The 24,713-nt window shown below is 43.3% G+C and overlaps 1 protein-coding gene across 1 annotated transcript in view; it reads right to left on the bottom strand.

Annotated features, from left to right (window-relative positions):
• Window positions 1–507: 507 nt before the first annotated feature.
• LOC133833028 (psbP domain-containing protein 3, chloroplastic-like) overlaps window positions 508–24,713 on the bottom strand; it is a 62,322-nt gene continuing 38,116 nt past the window's right edge. Inside the window, exons 3-7 of the mRNA XM_062263292.1 lie at window positions 1,612–1,707; window positions 1,318–1,464; window positions 1,132–1,214; window positions 962–1,037; window positions 508–871 (exon numbers count right to left, since the gene is read on the bottom strand). Of these exons, the coding sequence (XP_062119276.1) occupies window positions 669–871; window positions 962–1,037; window positions 1,132–1,214; window positions 1,318–1,464; window positions 1,612–1,707 (605 nt within the window). The 3' untranslated portion in view covers window positions 508–668. The remainder of the gene's footprint in view (window positions 872–961; window positions 1,038–1,131; window positions 1,215–1,317; window positions 1,465–1,611; window positions 1,708–24,713) is intronic.

Genomic DNA, 24,713 nt, shown 5'->3' with positions numbered 1-24,713 from the left:
AGATGAATATTGCTTGAGCAAAACAAAAGTAGAAATATCTTATAAATTAGGATAGTTACAACTGAAGAGAACTTATTTGTTGGCAGCAAAGTATTTTTTTTTTAAGTGACAAGTAGGCATGAACAGTTAACATACAAAAAGCTAATGTTATAAACAAAATAGGAAAGAGTTGAAATACTGTTCTCTTGGGATATACTTTGCTCAAAAAATAATAAGGCATACTTCTGCAGTGCTATTTCCTTTTCTATTCGAAAAAAAGAACTAAAGATCTAATTCAAGATTGGTGAACCAAAAGAACAACCACTTGAGGGGCATGTCCCACATTTTTATACATTAATACACAACAGCTGAATAAAGCTTTTGATGACAGAATAGGGATGCAAAACTTGAATTGATAAATGGAATATAAGTAAAGGAAAACAATCAAGGCCAGTTAAATACATACCTAACATAAAGGTCGTTAAAATTAAACCTATTAGCGGAAAGGGATCTTCTATCTTGAGCTTCCTCATATGCATTGTCAATGTCATCCACCTCATCATCGAGAACACGCATTACAAATGGCCTAGAACTTCTTTCTACGCTCTTCACATTTGAAAGTTGACTATACAAAATTTACAGCTGAACGCTTAGTTAAACAGAAAAACACATATGCACCAAGCAGTTATCTAAATCACACACGTACATACACGCACCCTTTCCCCACCCGAACCCCACCTAATTAACACAAAATCTTGAGCATTTATAAATACCTGTCCAGTGATGGTGTATAGCCTGTTGATCCAACCATTGGATGCCATTCCAAGCGCTGAGAACAAGTATCTGTGAGTCTCCCCTGGTCTTTGCAGGGTGTACTCGATGTAGTAGAAACCTGACATGATTCAGTTCAAATTATACCACATAGTCCATACCAGAGTTTGCTAAAACCAGGACTAGAATGCTGGATTATATATAGTCTTACCATTAGAAGATTTACTGTTGATAAGTTTGGCTTCCACACCTGGTGGTCTTTGCCAGCTCCTGTCCAATCCACTCACCTGTTTGTAAAGATTACGAATTGAGTTTAAGAAAGGAAAATAAATAATAATAATAATAAAATGTAACTACTTGGCAGAATTTGAGGATGCCCACCAGAGTCTCAGCAAACTCATCAACTTTGCCGAATGATTCTATCTTGGTGAAATCCGGACCAAGCCCCGTAATCACAACGCTCACTGGTAGTGGTGAAAAATGAAACCAAACCAAACCCCATTAAGGCATTTTATCAAACACATAGAGATCAATCAGTTGATGAAGGAAGAAAACTACAATTCATACCATTGGAGCTAGTGTTCCCTTCTGGGTAGAAAGCAGTGACGGATTTGAACCCATCAGGCTCACTTGCAGCCAATGACCACCCTACAAAAAGCAAATAATTGAAATTATACACAACACAAGCTGAACTGAAAAAGCAGCCATTTTCAGCTCACCTTTTGGTACAGATATCTTAAACTTGTTTACATCCTCAGTGAAGATACGAAAACCCTCTGCCACTTCTGTAAGAATAACCCAATACCCACTTTAGAATAAGAACTAAAAATGGTAACTTTAAAGAAGGGAAGGCAATGATACCGGTCTCTGCAAATGCATTGGAAAAAATTGGATTACACGAAAACCCAGCAAAACTCATGGTCATGCCAACCAAAATTTGCCTCCTATTTTTGGAAACTGCCAAGAAGAAAAAAAAAACAGTTAGAGTTAATAATAATTAGAGATAGAAAGAAAGAAGCCCATTTCTCACAAATGCTTCAGTTGCGTGAGTACCGGCGTGAGGGAGGCTTCAACAGGGTGTGGTTGTGGTGTGGTTCAACGACGCGAGGGTTAGAAAGCCGAGAGAATGTGAGAGAGCGAATGAGAGAAAGAGCAAGGGAGAGCGAATGAGAGAAAGACTGAATGCACTGAGAGATTAGGGATTATGGATTAGGGATTTGTGACTGAATGCAACGAGAGAAAGACTGGTAGAGATTAGGGATTTGAGCGAGAGAGAGAGGCACTGAAAGATTAGGGATACGTTTTTTTTTCTGTTCTCTTTTGTCAATTTCAGGCGGCAAAAAGTGTTTCATTTGCCGCCTAATTTTTTTTTCCCCAGGTCTTTTTTTCTCCAAGTCTCCCTATCAATATCACTTCTAAAATTATGTTATATTTTAATGTACTATTTGAGAAAAATTGTTGTAGTGGTGGCCAAGGAACGTTACTTGCGAAAGCCAAAATTCGCACTTCTTGAACTTGGCATAAAGTTAATGCTCCTTCAATCGCAACATGGTCATTCTTAAATGTTCCTTGTGCTCGAATTCTTCCTTGGAGTACACCAAAATATCGTCGATGAACACTACGACGAATTTTTCCAAGTAATCCTTGAAGACATGATTCATTAAATCCATAAATGCGGCTGGAGCGTTGGTAAGACCAAAAGACATAACTAAAAACTCATAATGTCGATATCGAGTTCTCAAAACTGTCTTAGGAATATCTTTTTCCCGTACCTTGAGCAGGTGATACCCGGACCGTAGATCAATCTTAGAAAACATGGTCGCTCCATGGAGTTGATCAAACAAGTCATTGATCCGGGGTAGCGGGTACTTATTATTAATTGTCACCTTATTAAGCTCACGGTAATCTATACACATTCGAATGCTTCTGTCCTTCTTCTTCACAAATAGAACCGGTGCTCCCCATGGCGAATGGCTTGGTCTAATGAAACTCAAGTCTAAGAGTTCTTCTAACTGCATCTTTAACTCCTTGAGTTCGGTAGGGGCATCCGGTATGGTGCCTTTGAGATAGGCTCAGTTCCCGGTACTAGTTCGATTGTAAAGTCAATTTCCCGAGTCAGCGGCAACCCTGGTAAGTTGTCAGGAAATATTTCTGGGAATTCTTTTATGATGCATACATCTCCCACCTTTAGTGGTGTTTCCTTTACCACTTTTGTGACGCTAGCTAAGAATGTGTGACATCCTTTTTCTATCATCCTTTGAGCTTTGAGAGATGAAATAAGCGGTGTTCGTAGTCCTAAAATCTTTCCCATTAAACATAGTCTCTGACCGTCAAGAGTCTCGAACGTCACTTGCTTGTGTCTGCAGTCGATGGTTACGCCATGCCTTGCTAGCCAATCCATGCCTAGTATTACACCGAAGTCTTTAATCTCTAGCTCTATCAACTCTCCTTTTAGTTCTACGTCCTCAATTTTGATCGGTACGCCTCGTACTATCGGTGATGATATGACTACTTTGCCCAAAGACAATTCTATCCTAAACCTAGTTCTAAATCTTTCACAAGGTTTGTCTAATTTCTCTATCATTCCAAACGAGATGTATGAGTGTGTTGCTCTCGAATCAAATAATACCGAACATATATTATCGAGGATAGGAATCTGACTTGTGACCACTTTATTACTAGCTTCAGCTTCTCCCTAGGTAAAGGCAAAGACTCTGGCAGGAACCATCTTGCTGCCCTTTTCTCTTCTTGCTTGAGATGTGGACATTCTTTCTTCTGATGACCTTCCTGACCACAATTGTAACATCCTTTAGTGTTTGCACCACACTCCCTAGGATGTTTCTTTTGGCATTTGGAGCACTGCGGGTATTCTACATAACCCGACCTATCGCTTCCATTATTTTTCCGTGCTCTTTTATCATTGTCGGATTGCTTGTTGTCAGGATTCCTTCTCTTCTAACCATTATTGTTGCTATGCTGATGGTTTTTGTTGTTGTTGTTGTTGTTCCAACCGTTCTAAGGTTGATTTTGCTGTTTAGGTTCAGGCTTACTGGCCTCCTCTTTACTAACATTCCCCTAAAGCCTTTCTACTTCTATAGCCATTTCTAGAGCATTGACATAAGTAGTGGTTCCAGGATTTGATAGCTAGACTCCTAGCTCAATATTTGGTCTGAGTCCTCTAACAAACTTGGTGACCCTCAGGAAATCGGTTGGGACCAACTCTGGTGCAAGCTTAGCTAGTCGGTCGAACTATCGAGCATACCCTGCTACTGATAAGTTGCCTTGCTTCAGACTGGTGAACTCTTCTACCCTTGTAGTGATGACTACTGAGTTGTAATACTTCTGGTGAAAGAGTTACACAAATCTAGTCCATGTCATGGTGGCGACGTCATTAGTCTGTTGTACTAAGTCCCACCATATTCTAGCATCATTCTTCAGAATATAAGAAACGCAAGATATACGATCTGCATTGCCGAGGTTCATGTGTGCGAGGATTGGATCTACATTTCTGAGCCATTCTTCTGCCTCAAAGGAATCCGTTGTCCCTTCAAAGTTTGGAGTGTGTTGCTTACAAAACCGTTCGTAATTGGCTCCATTTACTAAGCTGGGTAAGGCGCATAGTTTGCCATTGGCCATCCCCCATAAGGACTTACTTGTTGGGGTGCTTGAGCCATTTGCTGAAGCTGCGATTGCGACTGAGGTTGAGGCTGAGTCTGAGTCTGTGGCTACGGCTGAGCCTGTTGTCTTTGTTACTGCAGCAGTTCTTCCGCTTGTTGCCACAGCCGGACAATTTTAGCGGTGTTGTCAACCGGAGGCGGTGGTGTATTCTGTTAGTAGCAATATTGGTAGCATATATTCCCCTTCTGCGAACTGGAGGGGCTTCATTAGTCTCATGAGAAGCGCTGAAGGCATTGGCATTTGTGTGTGCAGAACTTCTAACCAATATCTTTAACGAAGTTCTAACAGTCGAGAAAAACATGTTAGAACTTACCCTAATAGGCTCTAAGGAAAAATTTAATCTAAGCAAACATAACTCGGACCTATTAGTTATGATTTCTTATGAAGAATTATGTAAGCCTTCTTTATAATTAGGGTGTGTTTCTATACGTAGAATAATAAGCCATCTTTATTACTTTCTAAGTCTGTTTCTAATCATCCCATATGACTTAATTCTCAGGCTCGAAACTCGTCGCTGTTCCAAAGTTAACCATATTGAGGGAGGGCTGGGATCAATAAAATCGTTCCCACTACTATGGCCTCCTAAACTCTCAATATAGAACTTGGTCTATTGATTTGTATCCACCCTCACCGAACTTGGTCATTATTTATTTATTTAAATTTATTATGATTGTAAAAAAAAATCAAACTCATACATGTCATTAAAAAATAACAATAATATTCATTTGGAAAAAGGTTTTCACTAAGTACAATCATAAATGCAAAAATAATTAAATAAATAAACTAAACTAACATAGCTTGGGTGAATTTAAAAATCGGGATCTTCTACATTTGACCCTTCATCTAACATATCATCATCTATCTCCTCATAATCATCATTATCTTGAGCCTCAAAATTTCCTCGGGGAAGATTCATAAAGATTCTATGTTTTTGCTCATTTGTAAATTGAAATTCCAACTTAGAGGTGAACCTGAGTATGAGAAAACAATATCTCATGGCTATCGATAAATCATCTTCATCATCTATAGTCTCCCATATTTCTTCTAAAATTGAAATTACAGAAGGAAAATCAATAAAAAGCCTAATTACTAAGGCATATTGCTCCGTAGCTCTCATCATAATTTGCTTAGTAGTCTGAAGATGAACTATCTTCTTGTGGAATAAGATTAATCTCTGAGTGATTCTTTCTAACACTCCAATTGTATTCCTTGTTTCTCTAATCCTTTTCAATACCTTAATGGCTCAGATATCCTCATAGGTCAAGGCTCCATCCATTCTTAACTGAAAACATAACCGCTAAAACTTTGGCTATTAACACAAACATAATAAACATGAACACTTACATTGGAGGACAGATTCAGAGCTTGTGCGTATGTATCAAGGAGAACTTCGTTCATATGAACCATTGCTCTGATACAAACTGTAATGACCCAACTATTTCTAAGACCTTGGACCATCAAAACTATTAGACATAGCTACTATTTTGGGAAACATACATAGGAAATAACATAACTTTATTTAAAACCCAAAATATTTTACCAATACAAAATAATGTAAAAATATAAAATAAAATGTGATATGGTATGGGATCCCTTTATTTATAAAACATAAAACATAAACTTTAATTGCTTAAATACTAATTGCGGAAATACATCAAAACATAATTTAAAAAGACTTAAAAAGAACGCCATCCTCGATTTTGATCGTCACAAAGTCTATTCAATCCATTCATCCTCAACACACAAGCCAAGTTGCCATGAATCTTTCCACCTTCCATATTCATTTTCCTGCGTCAAGCTAAAAATAAAGGAATGAGCCTAATGCCCAGCAAGGAAAATCTACTAACAACATATAACATAAATCATAAACTTATACTATAAAACATATGACTACAAAAACATATATCATATAGGACTACAATATTAATGGCCATTAACTCATTAACATGGCATGTGATAAACCATCTAGGTCCTATGTCTACTAATAGAGGTAGGTTAGATCACATGGTAGTGTATGATAACCCATCTAGGTCCTCTGTGTACTAATCGAGGTAGGGTAAATCATAACTCTAAACCATGAAAATGATAAAAATTCTTGGGGTTTGTTATCAAAGCAACTATAAGCCCCAAGAGACATAAAAAATATTAGGGTTTTCTATCTAAGCAACTATAAGCCCCAAATGACTACAAGACATAATTATATATATATATATATCATAACATAGCAGAACATATAAACACACATATCTATCCTATTTTCCTTTCCACAAATCAGGATATTGAGAAGAAGAACAGGATTAGAGCACTCCTAAAAACCAACAACAACACCATGAGTATTTCTAAAGAATGAAGATGAAAAGAGAACTAAACCTTCAAGAAGAAACTTACCGAAAATAACCTTAAGTTTCAATAAACTTAAACACCTAATCAAGAATCATAAACAAGAGTTAGGATCTGAAAGAAAATAAAAGAAAATTAAAGAACCATAATGAATTGAACTTAAGGATAAGAATACCTTGAATGATCTTATGAATTGATATAAACCTTGATACCGAAATCTCACTATATCTGTAACACCCTAAACTCCAGGGACCGTTACGATGTGCCTTTTAAATAGTGCTAAACATGCTAATCGAGTCATTTTACCATAATCGTGTAACTAAGTATGATTAACGATTTAGGGTTAAAAATTTTGGTTAAGATATAACGTTTCACTAAAATGTTTACTGTATACATTGGGACCCCAAAAATATAATTTAAAGGTTAATTACAAGAAAATATTTACAACCAGCTGATCTAAGCAGCAAAATAGGGTTTGAACCTAGTTCCTCTTTCAACCCTCGGCCGTGGAGGTCGAGCAGCCGCATATGTACACATTGTCATCTAAGCTCTCTAACTCAAGAATGGTCCAGCTTTCTTTTGCCTTCACCTGCACCACATAACACCCGTGAGCCGAAGCCCAGCAAAAAAAATCAATATGCTCATGAACAATAATAACATGTTATCAAATCATAATGTGCATGCCTAACAATTATAGCCTTAATGATACATGCAAACAAGTTCAGACAATAACGGGGGATTCATGATGAGGAATCCTGCCCTCCTGAATGGATGACTATCAAGTCAATCCTAATCGGATGAGTTATTTAACACTTTGTGGTTCCATTAACCATAATAAGTGACTGACGAGCAAGACATTACGGGGCTCAGCACCAACAACCATGTGACTGATGATCACTATAATCATACAGAGCTTATAGCCCTTAACAGATGAGTGAATATCACTTCGAGGTTCTGTTTAACCATAATGAGTGACTGACGAGCAAGTCAATATGGGGCTCAGAACCCACAGCCATGTGACGGCGTAGTGAGTGACTGATGGGTAGTCACTACGGGCTCAACACCCATAGCCATGTGACGAAAAAGTCACCTGGGCCTTTTGGCACTGGCTCTAATCAGATGAGTGACTGATGGGTAAGTCACTACGGGGCTCAGCACCCATAGCCATGTGACTAAACAGTCACTGGGGCTCTCTGGCCCTGGCTCTAAGTGACTAGCCTTAGGCTAGACAAGCGCTTTTAGTTTTCATCGAACTTGAGGTCAGTCTAGCATTAATGCTCATTTGAGTCATTCAATGTAGATGTCGATTAGATCTAATCTTGGTCGGCTTACGTTAAACATGCTAAAACCGTTCTTGACTTTTAGCCAATACCATGTGACCAGTGCTCAGTACTACTGCCGAACTTGACAAGTAAGTCACAACTTCACAGTTAATACTGGCACCATTGCTAATTCTAACTAGTTAGTTGTGGACGCTCAATATTCCACGCCCTTAAAAGACTCAAAGTGTATGCTTAGGCCCCATAGACGCCCAAAAATATGGCTGGGTTGGAATGACCCCGAGCCACTGCTGCCTCTCGTGCGGCAGCCCAGATGGCCTCGCGCGTGCCAGCACAAGGCGAAGCCCTTCGTCTCGCGCGCGCCCAGCACCAGGCAAGGCCCCGCGCCTCGCGCGCGCCCAGCATCAGGCAAGGCCTCGCGTTTCGCGCGTGCCCAGTACCAGGCAAGGCCCCCCGTCCCGCGCGCGCCACGCCATCAATAGGCCTTCCAAGGAGGCCTCGCGAAGGAATAGGACCCATGCTATGGCCTTCAAAGTCTGAGTGGCATGGGAGCCACGCCACCAGGTGGCCACGCGAGTGGGGCCACACGCCAAGGGAGCCGCTCCCCCAAAGGGATTGTGAGGAAGGCGTCTCACCTCGCACCCTTAGACATCTGATGAGGCCACATGCCTATCACCCATGATCGTGGGTGACCTCGGGGTGCTTCAGGCATCTCGTGTCAAGGACCCGAGAGTCTCGCCTCACGCCACCACCTTTACGCATGCCAAGTGTCCCATTCCCTATACCTGGGAACCCCAATGCTTAGGGGCCCGGGTATGAGTTGAATGGAACGTACTTGTACGATCTAGTACTGGGTACAGCCGCTAAGACCCTGTATGTCGAGTACGGACACCCGTACCAGTGGGGGAGTGAGAGTGCTGAAGTAAGAGTTGTGGCCCGTACGTCTACGACCAGGAGTCAGAGTCGACACCACTACCACCTGTGCCACTATGTCTGTCCCCACTCCACTGACATGGGTACGGACAAGTAGTGGAGACATCCTCCTGACGCCTGCCCCTGTACTGGATGCACGACCACAACTTCTGAAACCACTCTCCTGACAGAGTACTTATGTACCATTTGGTCTCCTGGACCACCATGTACCCAGGGCCATTAGAGCCTACTATAAAATGAACTTTAACTCCACCTGAAGGGGGGTTGGAAAATTTACTGTAGCAAGTGCTTGAGAGTGAATGAAAGATTGATTTCTCCATTGTTGTTCTGTCATTGTTCTTGAGTTATTACTTAAATTTCTACAGCTTTTTCATTGACTATCTTTACTTGATAATTTTTTCCAACTCAACTTAGTTGACGAGTTCTCGCCGTCAAGAGTTTGGCGCCGTCTGTGGGAACGTTATTTCCAAGCTACTGTTCTACCATTTTTTCCGGTGAGAAGAAATGCCAAGACGTTCGAAGCGACTTAGGGAACCGTGAGAGGTACAGGTTCACCTGAACAGAGTCTAGCTAAAGGCCTCCATGAAGGACGCTCCTCTGGCTAGAGACGTGGAGCCCCCGAAGGACCCTGAGGTTCACGGAGGTGATAGAGTGGCCTCGTCACCGGCCGCTCCACCTGGAGAAAGTCCTCCAAGAGCACCACCGGGAAATGCTAATGAGTTCCCTCTCCCAAAACCACCACAAGTACCGAACTCCGGCCGACAGGACCCGGGCCCCTCTACCCGTAGGCATTACAAGCATCCCCGGGTCCATTCCGTGAGCTCGAGCTCGAAGTCTCGATTCTATGAAGAGGAAATACGTGAGCTCCACCGTAAGAACCAAAGGTTGGAGACCACCTTGGAGAACATACAAGAGGTCCTGAATGGCCTGTTGCAGGGTAAATCGAGCGTGACCTTGCCTAAGAGGAAGGAGAAATGCCAGGATGAGGTGGAGACCACCGTACCAGTAGATGATGGGAGAACCCAGGAAGCAAGTTGTGGGACAACATGTTGAAGAGGGAAGTCACCGACTTAGATGACTTCTACGAGAGAGCGTAGAAGTACATCCGTGTGGAGGATGGCCACGCAAACTTAAAGGCAGGAAAGGAGGAGCCCCACGCGAAGCTCCCAGCTAACGAATCTCCCAGCTAACGATGGGTCGAATGTGACAAAGAAGAAAAGGGCGTACGATGGGTCAAGAGATGACCAGCAGAGGAAAACCAAACGAGGGAATGATCATAGGCAAGCGGATTATACTTACTATACGAACCTCACAGATACTAGGGAGCATATTTACCTCACCAACGAAGATCGAGTTCCCTTCAAAAAGCCCCCACCAATGAGAAAGGATCGGTCCAAAAGGGACCCCAGTAGACACTGCCAGTACCACAAGGATATCGGTCACACCATGGCAGAGTGTATCCATTTGAAGGAAGAAATTGAAGAGCTCATCCACCGGGGACACCTGGGCCGTTATGTTAGGAAAGAAAAGCCAAAGCCAGAGGACGAGCCTGCGGCACCCTTGGCACAAGGGCGAGCCCCAGAAATACAGGGGGAGGTCCGAACCATTTTCGGAGGTCCAGGATTTGGGGGGGACTCTTGGAAGGGGCGAGATAGATATGCAAGGGAGGCTCGGCGAAGTCCGCCCCCCTGCGTCATGAGTTTGGAACCGCGACCCCCGAAAAGTTTCAAGGGGGAAAATGACTCGATAACATTCACTGAGGAGGATGCGTGGGGGTACACTTTCCCCATAATGATCCGCTGGTGTTGACAGTTCAGTTGGCAAATATGCGCGTGCATCGAGTCCTAGTGGACAACGGGAGCTCGGTGGACATCCTATACCGCCTTGCCTTAGAAAAGATGGGATTGGGCATTCGTCATCTGAAGCCCTGCCAATCATCCCTATATGGATTCATGGGGGACTCAGTGCAACCCCTAGGGATGATCGAATTGGCACTCACCATGGGGGAGCAACCCCGGCAGACTACAGTCATGGCTAACTTTGTTGTAGTAGATTGTGCATCAGCTTTCAATGCGGTATTGGGGAGACCATCCCTAAGAGAATTGAAAGCCATAACTTCAATATATCACCTGGTTTTCAAGTTCCTAACCCCAGGAGGGGTCGTTAGTATGAAGGGAGAACAGAAAGAGGCAAGGGAGTGCTACAATACCTCACTCTGTGCGCCTGTGAAACCGTGGGAACCAATGGCTATGGTGATACATGAGGAGCTACGTGTGCCTGCGGGGAGTCCGCAAGAGCTGGACCCTCAAGTCGTGGAAGAGTTAAGAGTGGAACCAGTGGAGGAAGTAAAGGAGGATACAGTGACGGAGGAACCGTTAAGAAAATTAAAGATAGGGAGAAGCCTGAAAAATGACGTGAAGGAGGAGTTGATAAGGTTTTTGAAGGATAATCTAGACTTATTTGCATGGAGTCATGAGGATATGGTGGGTATAGACCCCTGTGTGATGTGCCACCATTTGAATATCACCCCAGAAGCGAGGCCCGTTAGGCAGAAGAGGTGGGCGTTAGACCCAGAAAGGTACGCAGTATTAAAGGAGGAGGTTGACAAGCTGAAGGCCAACGGGTTCATCCGTGAGTCTTTTAACCCTGTGTGGGTGTTGAAGCCAGTACTCATTCTGAAGCCAAATGGGAAATGGAGGATATGCGTCGATTTCTCGAACCTAAATAAAGCTTGTCCTAAGGACAGCTTCCTACTCCCAAGGATAGATCAGCTAGTAGACGCGACGGCAGGACATGAATTACTGAGTTTCATGGACGCCTACTCAGGGTACAACCAGATCCCAATGAACCCAGCAAATGAAGAGCACACGTCATTCATTATAGATAAAGGGCTCTACTGTTACAAGGTGATGCCCTTCGGGTTAAAGAACGCGGGTGCCACTTATCAGAGGTTGGTGAATAAGATGTTCGCTAACCAGATAGGGAGGAACATGGAGGTGTATGTGGATGATATGTTAGTGAAGACCAAGAATGCAACAGATCTCAACAAGGACCTTGGTGAGATGTTCGACACACTTAGGAAATACCGAATGAAGTTGAATCCCATCAAGTGCACCATCGGTGTATCCTCAGGAAAATTCTTGGGCTTCATGGTCAATTCCAGAGGCATCGAGGCCAATCGTGATAAGATAAAGGCCCTAATAGATATGAGCCCACCAAAGAACAAGAAGGAAGTGCAATGCTTAACGGGAAGGGTGGCGGCCCTTAATAGATTTATTTCGAGGTCCACCGATAAGTGCCTCCCCTTCTTTGACATCCTCAAAGGGAGCAAAAAGTTCGCTTGGGATGAAAAATGCGAAGAGGCATTTGTCAAGCTGAAGGAGCACTTGGGAAAGCCACCCCTGTTGGCGAAACCTGAGAAGGGCGAGAGGTTGTACCTATACTTGGCAGTGTCTGAGCATGCCATAAGCGCAGCCTTGGTTAAAGGGGAGAAGAAGCAGCAACAACCCGTGTACTATATCAGTAAGCGTCTGGTAGACGCGGAGAACTGTTACCCAGAGATTGAAAAGTTGGCCTATGCGTTAGTGGTGGCCTCGAGGAAGTTGAGGCCCTACTTCCATGCGCACGTGATTGAAGTCCTGACAAATAGTCCCTTGAGGCAGGTCTTGCATAAGCCTGAGACCTCAGGGAGGCTGATGAAATGGTCGATAGAGTTGAGTCAATTTGATATTGTGTATACCCCAAGAGCTTCCATCAATGGACAGGTCTTGCTAGAAAAGATGAAGGGAGCCTGGGTAGAGGAGCTACCAAATGTGCTGTGGGCTTACAGAACCACCACACGCACGACTACTGGGGAGTCTCCATTCTCCTTGGCCTACGGATGCGAAGCCATACTCCCGGTTGAGATGCAGGTTGAGTCCCTCAAGGTACAGGCGTATGGAGACGAAGCCAACCGCATAGCTCTGTCTGAGAGCTTGGACATGCTTGAAGAGAAGAGAGAAAAATCACAAATGAGGGTGGCAGTATACCAACAGCGCGCCGCAAGGTACTACAATTCGAGGGTGCGAGAGAGAACTTTCAGAGTTGGCGACTTGGTGCTGAGGAAGGTACTCCCTAACACGCGAGACCTAGGAGCAGGAGTGTTGGGGGCGAACTGGGAGGGGCCCTACCAGGTTGCTCAATGCATACCCCCAAACACCTATAAGTTGGCGCGCATGGACGACACCATCATACCTCGAGCATGGAACACGGAGCACCTTAGGAAGTTTTACCAGTAAGGCGTCCATGCCCGGTGCTAAAAGGGCAAGTGTTGCACGCTATTTCAGTATGATAGAGAAGAATCAAAGAGGTTACTTTGATAACCTCCTGAGTAGGTGTGAGTCTTTTTTATTTTATTTTCTATATAAATCTCATATGTATCGTTGTAGCCAGAATTTTATGAATGAAACTGTTTGCAACTTCGTATGTACTTTTCTTCGCTACGTGGGCATCAGCCAAAGTGCCTGCCGAAATAAGTTTCACCAAGCACTTGGGGGGCAGGACAGGAGGCGAAAACATGCAACTGACAAGGGGAACCTAAAAAGGACCCTCTAACGGAGGATCCTAAAAAGGATCCCTTGCCCTCCTAAAACAGAGGATCCTAAAAAGGACCCCTTGCCCTCCTAAAAAGGAGGCCCCTAAAAGGGACCCTCTACCAAGAGGACCCTAAAAACGACCCCCTATCAGGAGGACCCTAAAAAAGACCCTACGCACTAGGAGGATCCTAAAAAGGGCCCTCCATCAGGAGGAAGTGACCCTAAGAAAAAAAATGAACCCTTTAATGGGGGATCCCAAAGGGACCCCTTATACCAGGGCCTTAAACGAAGTCCTTACAAGGCATCCCCTGGGATCACAAGGATTAGCTACCCTTGTGAACACCAAGGAGGCCATAGGGACTTACAAAAAAAAAGAAGGTAATGACAATAATAAGTCTAGTGTGGCCACCAATCCGTCTAGCCAAAAAAGGCCCTAAAAGAGACCCTTGCAAAAATAGTACTATGAATAACGACGAGAAGGACGCTTCTCGCAACAAATAAAAAGCGTGCGCAAGAATATATAAAAGGATAGTTAGGACCCAAGGGGTCAAAATATCCTAATAAAAGTAATCAAGAGGCACCAAAAGGTGTCCCAGTGAATCCTCTCACATGGGTTCCAAAGGACCACTAGCCTGGTGAATAAAATAGGGGAACCAACCAAACCCCATCATACAGGCTCAAAAGGACCTCAAATGCAGTAGAATAAAAGATAAATAACAACACATATATATATACATTGAAAGAGAAAGTTTTGAAGACAGTACAAGAGTTACCAAAGAAAAGTAGTAATGACAGTCATATTACAAAGGCCTAAAGTACAAAAATAAAGGGAAGAGAGCATACACCCACGGAGGGCTAGCTGGCAAATGTTATGAAATAACTACTTCAGGGCCTCCTACCGCGGGCACTCCACATGGCCGCTCGAGCAACGACGTGCTCACCGAAAGAAGAGAAATCGAAATTAGGATCCTGCCTCCACACATTGTAAAGAGCACGATCTATGATCCTGCGCTCGGTGGTAGCCCTTTCCGCCTCCAAGGAAGCATTTCTCTCCTGCGAAGATTGAAGCTCGGCCCTGAGGGCCTCGACTTCGGGCTCCAACTGGGTAACTCTCTGCTGCGACTCGGCCACGATGGCCGTGGCCTCCTGGAGTTCACGCTCCAAGCTGGTAACCTTGTCCTGTAGCCCCTTGGTCTTGGCCCTTACTTCCTTCCTCTTTAGTAGCAAGTTGGAAAATTTGGTCCGGACCTTTGACAACTTAGCCTTGGTTTCATTAAGCTCTTTCTCAAGTTCTTGAACCCGTGCCGCAAGACGATCCCTCTCGGTGCACGGCACGGAGAGATGGCCAGTCGAGTCAGCAAACCGCAAAGCCACAGTATAGGCCTACACAAGAAAGTTAACAACAAAAATAAGTGACAAAAAATATATATATGCATAAACACCTATACATAATAGGGCCGACGCGAGGTGCGAGGACATACCCAAGTCATGGAGCGCCTTAGGTTCTCCCCAAGGTCCGACTGAGTCACGTTCCCAAGGCCAGTCTAGTCAGATACAGGGAGGCTCGAGGCAAGTTGGGTGTATCGCTATCCGTAGGACGTTGCCATCCGAGTCACCCAGGGCTTCCCATCCGTGCCAGGGGAACCTGGCTGGATGGGGACATATGACCCGCTTGTCGAAGCGGGAGGGGGGCGCAGTGAAGGTGGAAAAATGAGGCTCTGGTAGATCAGTGGGGGGCATCGCAAGGTCAGCGTAATAAGCCCCCGATGACCCAGGGTCGAGAGGAGCCTGAGGGAAGGCGTCGTAGCCCTCAGGGCCAGGGGATACATAACACCCCGGTGCGACATGCTGGTCTTGAGGTTGGAAGGCCATGTCCTGGTCATAGGAGTCATAAGGGGGGCATTCCCCGGGGGACAAGGATCGCTGGTGAGGTCCCTCGCGTTCAAGGGGGGCTTCCCCCGGCTCCTCCTCAGCCTCACCTTTGTCTGGGAAAGGCTCGGCTGGTGCAGCCATTGTCTTCTTAGACCCAGGAATCGACCACAGGAGCTTGGGGTCTGAGACCGGGGACAACTGGTGGCGGTTGAGATTTGCCACGATGAATAAGAATACCGCCTTCTTCATGGCGGAGTCAGCATTAATGAGGGCATTCACGACCTCCGCCTCAGTCCCAATGACCGAAGGAACCGCAAAAGGCTCTGCATGATCCACGCCAGTGTCAGTGCAAGCTTGAGTACAAAATAGTAAGTTCTAATAAGAAGAAAAGAAGGACCAGGGTACTTACTGGGGGTGGCGCGAAAGTGTTCACGGATAGAGAGAGGGCCCTCCACGAAGAAAAAATCTTGCTTCCAAGACTCCGTATTGGACACTGAGCCTTCTATCAAGGGGAGCTCGTTATTGGCCTTTTGCAGATAGAAGAAGCCCTTGGACTTGGGGGATCCCATGAGATTGTACAGGAAGTGCACCTCTTGCGCCGTAGGAGCGCGGTTAACCAGTTCCTTGAACGCCACAAAAAGGAAACTTAGGGTCAACCAAATGTTGGGCGACAGCTGAAGGGGGGCCAGGTCTGGGTAGTTAAGGACCGCTACGAAAAACGGGTGCAAGGGAATGGTACCACCCGCCTTCAAAATGTGTTCGCTCAAAGCCACAAGACCCTTCCTAGGGCGGTTGGCCCGGCATGCCTCCTGAGGAGTATATAAGGCGTATTCTGGGGGAACACGATAGTGCTTCACAATTTCCTTCAATTTATTCGCGGACACATGCGACACCAGCTCGGCCGCCAGTAAAGGAGCGTCGTTCTGTTCCTAGATAGATACCTGGCGACGTGCCTTCGGCATATCTACAAAACCAAAAGAAAAATGTGAGGAAGAGACAGAACACTTGACCCTCCATTTTTTCTTCCTAGCAAGAGTTTTCCATCGAGGGAGCGGCGGCGGAAGCGCTGAGCTAGGAAAAACTGAGACTAGGGGCTGAGGAGAAGCGGTAGCAGCCCCATGACCGTCATCAGGCGAGGATGAGTTGGGAGGTTCGGGTAGAAGGTGTCCCTCCATAAACTCTAACTCCCACTGCAATTCAAAAAGGGTCATCCTAAGGCTCGCTACATGGTCACTAAGGTCTGAGGGGGGAGGTGCTCCGTCTCCTCTCGACACCGAGTCAATTTCGCTCTCCACCACCCAAATTTTACGCCTAATTTCAACCATGTACTCAAGGTGGCGGATGCGGGCCTGCCTTAAGGAGTCATAGTCCTGGTGAGGGTTGCCCTCAAGGGACTCTGAGTCTGAGGACAGGTCAATAAACTCAGCCCCCGGGGGTATGTCGGACGAGCTGTCACTGGCCATGAAACCTCGTCCCGAAAGCGAAAAGGGGTTCACGTATAAATGAGGGGATGGCTACAAAACACAAAGGAATAGGCTTAATTTCTCCAGATGCAAATGTCCTAAATGGCCCACTACGGGGTATAAAAAAGAGGGGCATGCATATGGTCAAACTCACTACAAGCTCAGGCTAAGGTATCCCATCCCGAGTAATGCTAATTTGGACCCGATGAATGTAAAATATATATATATATATACCTCAAGCAGATAAGATGGAGTGTTGTCGAGGTCGAAAGGAGGTCGAGGGCCAAAAAGCACCAAAGGGTCGAAAGTACGCGTCTGCAAAAATAGACCAGAAAGATGTGTTAGCCACCAAATAGATACCCCAAAAAATTAGCTCATACGTAAAAAAAAATGATGAAAATGAAATGAAAAAAATAAAATAAAGTAAGCTATGGAAAAAGTGAGGGTGTGAGGGATTGAACCCCTTACCTCTTGAAAAAGGAAGGGTTCTCCAAACCACTAAGCCAAGGAAGTAAGGTGAAAATATTAGGCCATGGATGAAGGCCTATTTATACAAATCAAGGTGAATAGTCTACAAGAGCACCTAAAGGTCCTCTCCTAGACTGGGGGGCAAGTGTGGACGCTCAATATTCCACGCCCTTAAAAGACTCAAAGTGTATGCTTAGGCCCCATAAACGCCAAAAATATGGTTGGGTTGGAATGACCCCAAGCCACTGTTTCCTCTCGCGCGGCAGCCCAGATGGCCTCGCGCGCACTAGCACCAGGCGAGGCCCTTTGTCTCGCGCGCGCCCAACACCAGGCGAGGCCCCTCGTCTCGCGCGCGCCCATCACCAGGCGAGGCACCTCGTCTCGCGCGCGCCCAGCGCCAGGCAAGGCCCTGCGCCTCGCGCACGCCCAGCACCAGGTGAGGCCCCGCGCCTCGCGCGCGCCCAACACCAGGCGAGGCCCCGCGCGCGCCACGCCATCAATAGGCCTTCCAAGGAGGCCTCGCGAAGGAATAAGAGACATGCTATGGCCTTCAAATTTTGAGTGGCATGGGAGCCACGCCACCAGGTGGCCACGCGAGTGGGGCCACACGCCAAGGGAGCCGCGCCCCAAAAGGGCTTGCGAGGAAGGCATCTCGCCTCGCACCCTTAGACATCTGATGAGGCCGCATGCCTATCACCCATGCTCGTGGGTGACCTCGGGGTGCTTCAGGCATCTCGTGTCAAGGACCCGAGAGTCTCGCCTCATGCCACCACCTTTGCGTGCGCCAAGTGTCCCGTTCCCTATACCGGGGAACCCCAATGCTTAGGGGCCAGGGTATGAGTTGAATGGAACATACTTGTACGATCTAGTACCGGGTACGGCCGCTAAGACCCTGTATGTCGAGTACGAACACCCGTACCAGTGGGGGAGTGGGAGTACTGGAGTAAGAGTTGTGGCCCGTACGTCTACGACCAGGAGTCAGAGTCGACACCACTACCACCTGCGCCACTATGTCTGTCCCCACTCCACTGACATGGGTACGGACAAGTAGTGGAGACATCCTCCTGACGCCTGCCCCTGTACTGGATGCACGACCAAAACTTCTGAAACCACTCTCCTGATAGAGTACTTATGTACCATTTGGTCTGCTGGACCACCATGTACCCAGGGCCATTAGAGCCTACTATAAAATGAACTCTAACTCCACCTGAAGGGGGGTTGGAAAATTTACTGTAACAAGTGCTTGAGAGTGAATGAAAGATTGATTTCTCCATTGTTGTTCTGTCATTGTTCTTGAGTTATTACTTAAATTTCTACAACTTTTTCATTAACTATCTTTACTTGATAATTTTTTCCAACTCAACTTAGTTGACGAGTTCTCACCGTCAACATTAGTCAGTGCCACGCATAAGTAAGCAATGCTCCCAGGCATATATCAATTGTCAAATATCCAAATGTAGGGCATTCAACATGCTTACTTAACAATTGGTAGCATAATTAGGATCATGCACAAACACAGAGACTCAAGCTCTGATCAATCTCATATTTAACATTCATAGCATGCCCTAATCTTATGTTTCTTATGCATCACATATTGGGTGCAGTTTTCTTACCTCTAGTTCGGGCGAGAAATAACAATTGAACAACCCTTGAGAACGATCGATCCTTTAATTCCTTAGCGGCCACCTAGTCATAACCAAATACAACCTCCATTAAGGAAAACCAACCATAAAAGGGTCTTGACATAAACCCCACTCCTGGGACCCCGAATTGTACCCAAACGGTGAGTAGATTCGATACCAAGCCTTACAAATTGAAACTCCGAGCCAAAAACCCTTAAAAACACCCAAAACAGAAATCTGAAGAAGCAAGGTAGCGCTATAGCACTACCCCCCTAGCGGCCCAGCGCCCAAGACAGACTAGAATCCCCCCTGAGTAGCGCACCACCAGCCAGCTTTGCCCTGAAACTTTCCCCCTTCGACTCCACCATTTCCAACTTGAACCAAAAGCTTCCAAACCTCATTTTAAGTCCCAATTGAACCCAAAAATCATCTACATATATCCTAGGCATCATAACCCAAGTAACCCTAGCCAAAACTTCCATTAAATTCTCAACTTTCCAACTTAAAAACCAAACCGAAAACCAAATGAAAACAGAGCAAGAACTAAGGTTTTAATGGCCAGAAACTCACCTCAATCTTAGCTTAGGAACCTCTTCAATGGTGGAACACAACCCTATATTAGCAAGGCTTGGTTCCTCAAAAGAAGTTTCAAAATCCAAAGAGAAATGGAGGAGAAACGGTAATCGGTTAAAGAAGGAGGAAGTGCTCTATTTTGGTTAATTTCCACAGCCATCTAATGGATAATATATATCTTTTAGGGTGAAAAGACTAAAATAACCCTAGGTCATTTCAAATCCTCTTAAGGCCACCAAGGGAAAAACTGTCCTTTCCCACCTATCTCGTTAATCATAATTAACATCCTCCGATTCCCGATAGTTCCAATATTCTCAAATGCTAATAAATCATATCCCATTACCCTTTAATTCCCAGCAATGTTCTAATCCTCAAATCACCTCGAGACTTACCCTGAGCCCCAAAATTGACCCTGTTATGACCAGACCGAAAACTTGCATTCAAAGATCATCTCATGCTGAATGGCTCGAACAAATCCACATATAATGTGGTATTATTCATAATTCACCCACATGCATGAAATACACAATTATGCCCTCAAATTGAATTCAAAGAGAAACTATGATAAGAATACTTACAGTATACGCATCGGAATAAATTAAATTAAATTAAATTAATATTTTTTTTCAAATTAACCTAAAACAAGGTTATTGTTGATAAATGAAATTTAAATTAATTATTGTTAATTGCTGATAAATTTTATTTAAATTGGCTTATTTTTGTAAAAATTTAATTAATTCTAATTTTTTGATAAATTCTAGAAAATTAATTGTGGTATTTTTGCAAATGAAATCAATTGTTGTATTTTTGCATAAATTCATAGAATCGCTCATATAGTAACATGATTAGGCCCATCCAATTATAACATGTCTGTTTGCACTATATGTGGTATTTTTGCAATTGAGCTTAGATGCATATAGTGGCCCATATGTTTGTTAGATATATGGATTTTTCCAAATAAAATATTCATAAAATGATAGGTTTTATTTGGGCCCATTAGAAAATGTAAAGTTTAAATTCCTCTCTTGTGGGTGATTCCACTTGTGAAGGCCCATTTGCTTTACATGGCTATAGTAGGCCTAATCAATTAATAATAATTAATAAAACGAAGGTTTAAATTCCTGTCTTTTGGACCTTGTATGGAAGATTGGGAGCCTTTGTAGTGGGAACGACATACTGGACCCAGCCCTCCTCCATACAAGCCCAATTGTTCAGGCCCATTTACCTGAGTTGGACTTAATTGTATAGGTTCATTGTATTAGTTAAACCTAAATATTGATTAGCTACAAATTAATTCTAAATTAATTGAATTTGTGTCAATGTGACACTTTAGAATTAATAAGAAATTATAGGACTTTGGTTTTAAAAATTCTAATCTTACAATTTTTTGGAAAACCATAGTCATTAATTTTCTAAAAATAAATAATAAAAAGACTATTTTTAATTTTATAATGAGCTTATTATAAGAATTATATTCGAATCCATCGTTGGTTTAACAAAGTCAATAACATAATGGGGCCTCAAGGCGCTTTGATTCACCCCCCTACGGAAGGTGTTCATTAGTTTTTTTTAACAATGTTAGATTTTGAAAGATAGATAATTATAGGTCAAATTCTACTAGACTCACCCCTACGGTGACTACTAGGACTAAATCAATGATTATCGAAACCGTGGGTCTAGCTCATAAAATAAGAGATTTTATTTTCTTATTTTGATCGAATAGTATGTTGTTAATAGTGGTTTCCTTTATTAAATGAGTTTATACCTCTATTTAACTAGTGGTATCTTTGACTCTCGCCAACTGGGACAAGGATATCATAGATTAGTTAGAAACCTAAAGAAATAGAGATATGATTATTTTTGGTATTTTTTTCTCATATCTTACATAGTTTTGGTATATGTTGTGCTATTTCTTGAAATTTGTGTGAATAGAAGTTTTATTGAGTAAATGTGATTGATTTCTATTTTATTGGTAATTTGTAGTATAATTATGGTTGTGTCTACTCCAATCCTTTCTCAACTTTCGATGGAGAAACTCACTAGAGAAAACTTCCTTAAATTGAAGTAAAACATCAACATTGTGTTGATTGGTGACAACTCCAAGTTCATCATGACTGAGGAATCCCCGGAAGTTCCAGCTGAAGGAGCTATCAAGTTTGTGAGGGACACGTATGAGCGTTGGCAGACGGCTAACAACAAGGCGCGGTACTACATGTTGACTAGTATGGTCGACACTCTCAAGACAAAGATGGAGAATGTCGAGACAACCTATGAAATCATGGATCAACTCCAAGACATGTTTGGTGCCAAGTCAGCACAGACTCATTTTGAGGCCACCAAGAAATATGCCAATGCTTGGATGGCACCTTCTCAACATGTTCGTGATCACCTGATCAAGATGACAAACTACTTTCAGGAAGCTGAACTTCATGGAGCCATAATAGATGAGGAAACTCAAGTTGGCTTAATCCTCAACAGTCTCTCTCCAGCTTTCCTGCCATTCACCACAAACTATGTGTTGAATAAACTCAACTATGGTCTGACGCAGCTCATGAACGAGATTCAAAATTTTGAGTCTATCATGGGTGGACCAAGTAAGGGAGGAGAAAAGAAGAAAACTACTACTACTCTTGCTGATTCAGCTAAGGCTGATGCTAACCAAGCTTCATCTTCGAAAGCTGGAAACAAGAAGAAATGTGGACAAAACAACAACCCTAAGCCTGCAAAGGCTGCAAAGATGAGTGCACAACCAATTGCAAAAACGCCTAAGGGGAAGAACAAGAAAAATAAGAAAGGTAAAGGTAAGTGTTTTCACTGCAAAGAGAAAGGGCATTGGAAACAGGATTGCCCCAAGTTTCTAGCAGCTAAAAACAAATGTAATGATTATAGTTCATTTATCTTGGAAACATGTGTTTTAGAGAATTATAAATCCGTTTGGATTATTAATTATGGATTTACTAACCATGGTTGTAACTCTTTACAACTTCTTAAATTGTGGGAGGAAGTGGACAAAGGCGACTTAAAGCTTAGAGTTAGGAACTGAGCGTTTGTTGCAGTCCAAGCTAATGGAATAGCTCGTCTGAATTTCGAAAATAAATTTTTAATTTTAAATGATGTATTTTTTATTTTGGATTTTAGTATAAATTTAATTTCAGTTTCCATGTTGCAATTAGAACGATTTGTTATGACTTTTACAAGTTCTAATGTATCTATTTCTTTCAATGGATCACAATTGTGTATTGCATGTTTGGAAAACGAGCTTTATATTCTGTGACCTAACGAACCCCTCGCTCTTAACAATGATTTATTCAAAGTAGCTAAACCTAGGACCAATAAACATCAAATGACTGATAACGGTAATATGACGTATTTATGGCACTTGAGACTAGGTCACATTGGCTATGATAGGATTCAAAGACTTACAAAGGACGGACCTTTGAGGGAACTCACCTTAGGTGAATTACCTATTTGTGAATCTTGTCTAGAAGGCAAACTGACCAAGCGTCCATTCTATGCAAAGGGTGATAGGGCCAAAGAACCACTTGGACTTGTTCATTTAGATGTTTGTGGACCATTGAAAGTACAAGCCAGGGGTGGTTTTGAGTATTTCGTCAATTTCATTGACAATTACTCTAGATACTCATATCTTTACCTAATGCATAGGAAATCATAAACATTTTCAAAGATTCAGGAATTCCTAGCAATGGCTCAGAACCAATTAGGTAAAACATTAAAGATCTTATGATTTATAGGGGTGAAGAATATTAGAATATGCAGTTCCAAGTTCATTTAACTGAACTTGGGATTTGATCACAACTTACTGCCCCAATTACTTCGCAACTAAATGGTGTAGCGGAATGCCAGAACAGAACTTTGTTGGAAATGGTTAGATGCATGCTTAGTTACTCAACTCTACCAACTTCGTTTTGGGGACATGCAATTGAAACCGCGAACGACATTCTCAATGTTGTGTCATCTAAATCAATCCCTAAAACACCTTTAGAATGATAGAATGGTCGTGAACCTAGTTTACGCCATTATAGAATCTGGGGGTGTCCCGCTCATGTCTTGAGGAAAAAGGAGAGAAAGCTAGAACCGCAAACTGAAGTTTGCATGTTTGTTGGATATCCTAAAGGTACTCGGGGTGGGCTTTTCCATAGTCATTCAGAAAAGAAAGTGTTTACTTCTGTGAATGCTACTTTTATGAAAAATGACTATGTCCAAAACTTCAAACCTCGCAGCAAAGTAGTTTTAGAGGAGATGGATAAAGAATTGACTCCAACCAATGTTCCATCGTCATCAATGCGGGTTGAAGATGAAATTCCCACTCTTCATGTCCAATTGATGAAAGTCGATTTAAATGAAGAAAGTACCACTATTCTTGAGCAAACAGACGGAGCCACATCGTAGTGGGAGGGTTTCTAGGAACCCAGTTCTCTATGGTTTTGATGGTGAAACCAATATGGTTGTTGGTGACACTAGTGATGATGATCCATTGTCTTTCAAATAGGAAATGGCTAGCCCTGAAAAGGAACTATGGCTCGAAGCCATGAAACAGGAAATGGAGTCTATGCACTCAAATTCCGTCTGGGATCTTGTGGAAGCACTTAGTGACTTTAGGGCCATTGGGTGCAAGTGGATCTACAAGAAGAAATGAGGTGTTCTTGGAAATATCGAGACTTATAAAGCTCAATTAGTAGCAAAGGGTTATACCCAAAGAGAAGGCGTGGACCATGAGGAAACTTTTAGTCCGGTAGCCATGCTCAAATCCATTCGCATCCTCCTATCCATAGCAACCGCTCTCGACTATGAGATCTGGTAAATGGACGTCAAGATAGCTTTTCTTAATGGAAAGCTTGACGAAGCCATTTATATGGATCATCTAAAAGGATTTAAAGTAGCTGGAAAAGAAGGAAAATTTTGCAAGTTGAATAGGTCCATTTATGGACTTAAGTAGGCTTCTCGTTCCTGGAATCTAAGGTTTGATGAAATAATCAAAACCTATGGCTTTGAACAAAATATTGATGAGCCTTGTGTTTACCATCTAAAGGTAAATCAAATAGTGGCATTCCTAGTTCTTTATGTAGATGATATATTACTCATTGAAAACAATGTTAAGAAATTATCATATGTGAAGAATAGGCTGAGCACTCAATTCCA

Source organism: Humulus lupulus, chromosome 4 (assembly GCF_963169125.1).
Source record: "Humulus lupulus chromosome 4, drHumLupu1.1, whole genome shotgun sequence".
Lineage (NCBI taxonomy): Eukaryota > Viridiplantae > Streptophyta > Magnoliopsida > Rosales > Cannabaceae > Humulus > Humulus lupulus.
Note: the sequence above shows the minus strand (reverse complement) of the source record. Positions and strands in the feature narration are given on the sequence as shown.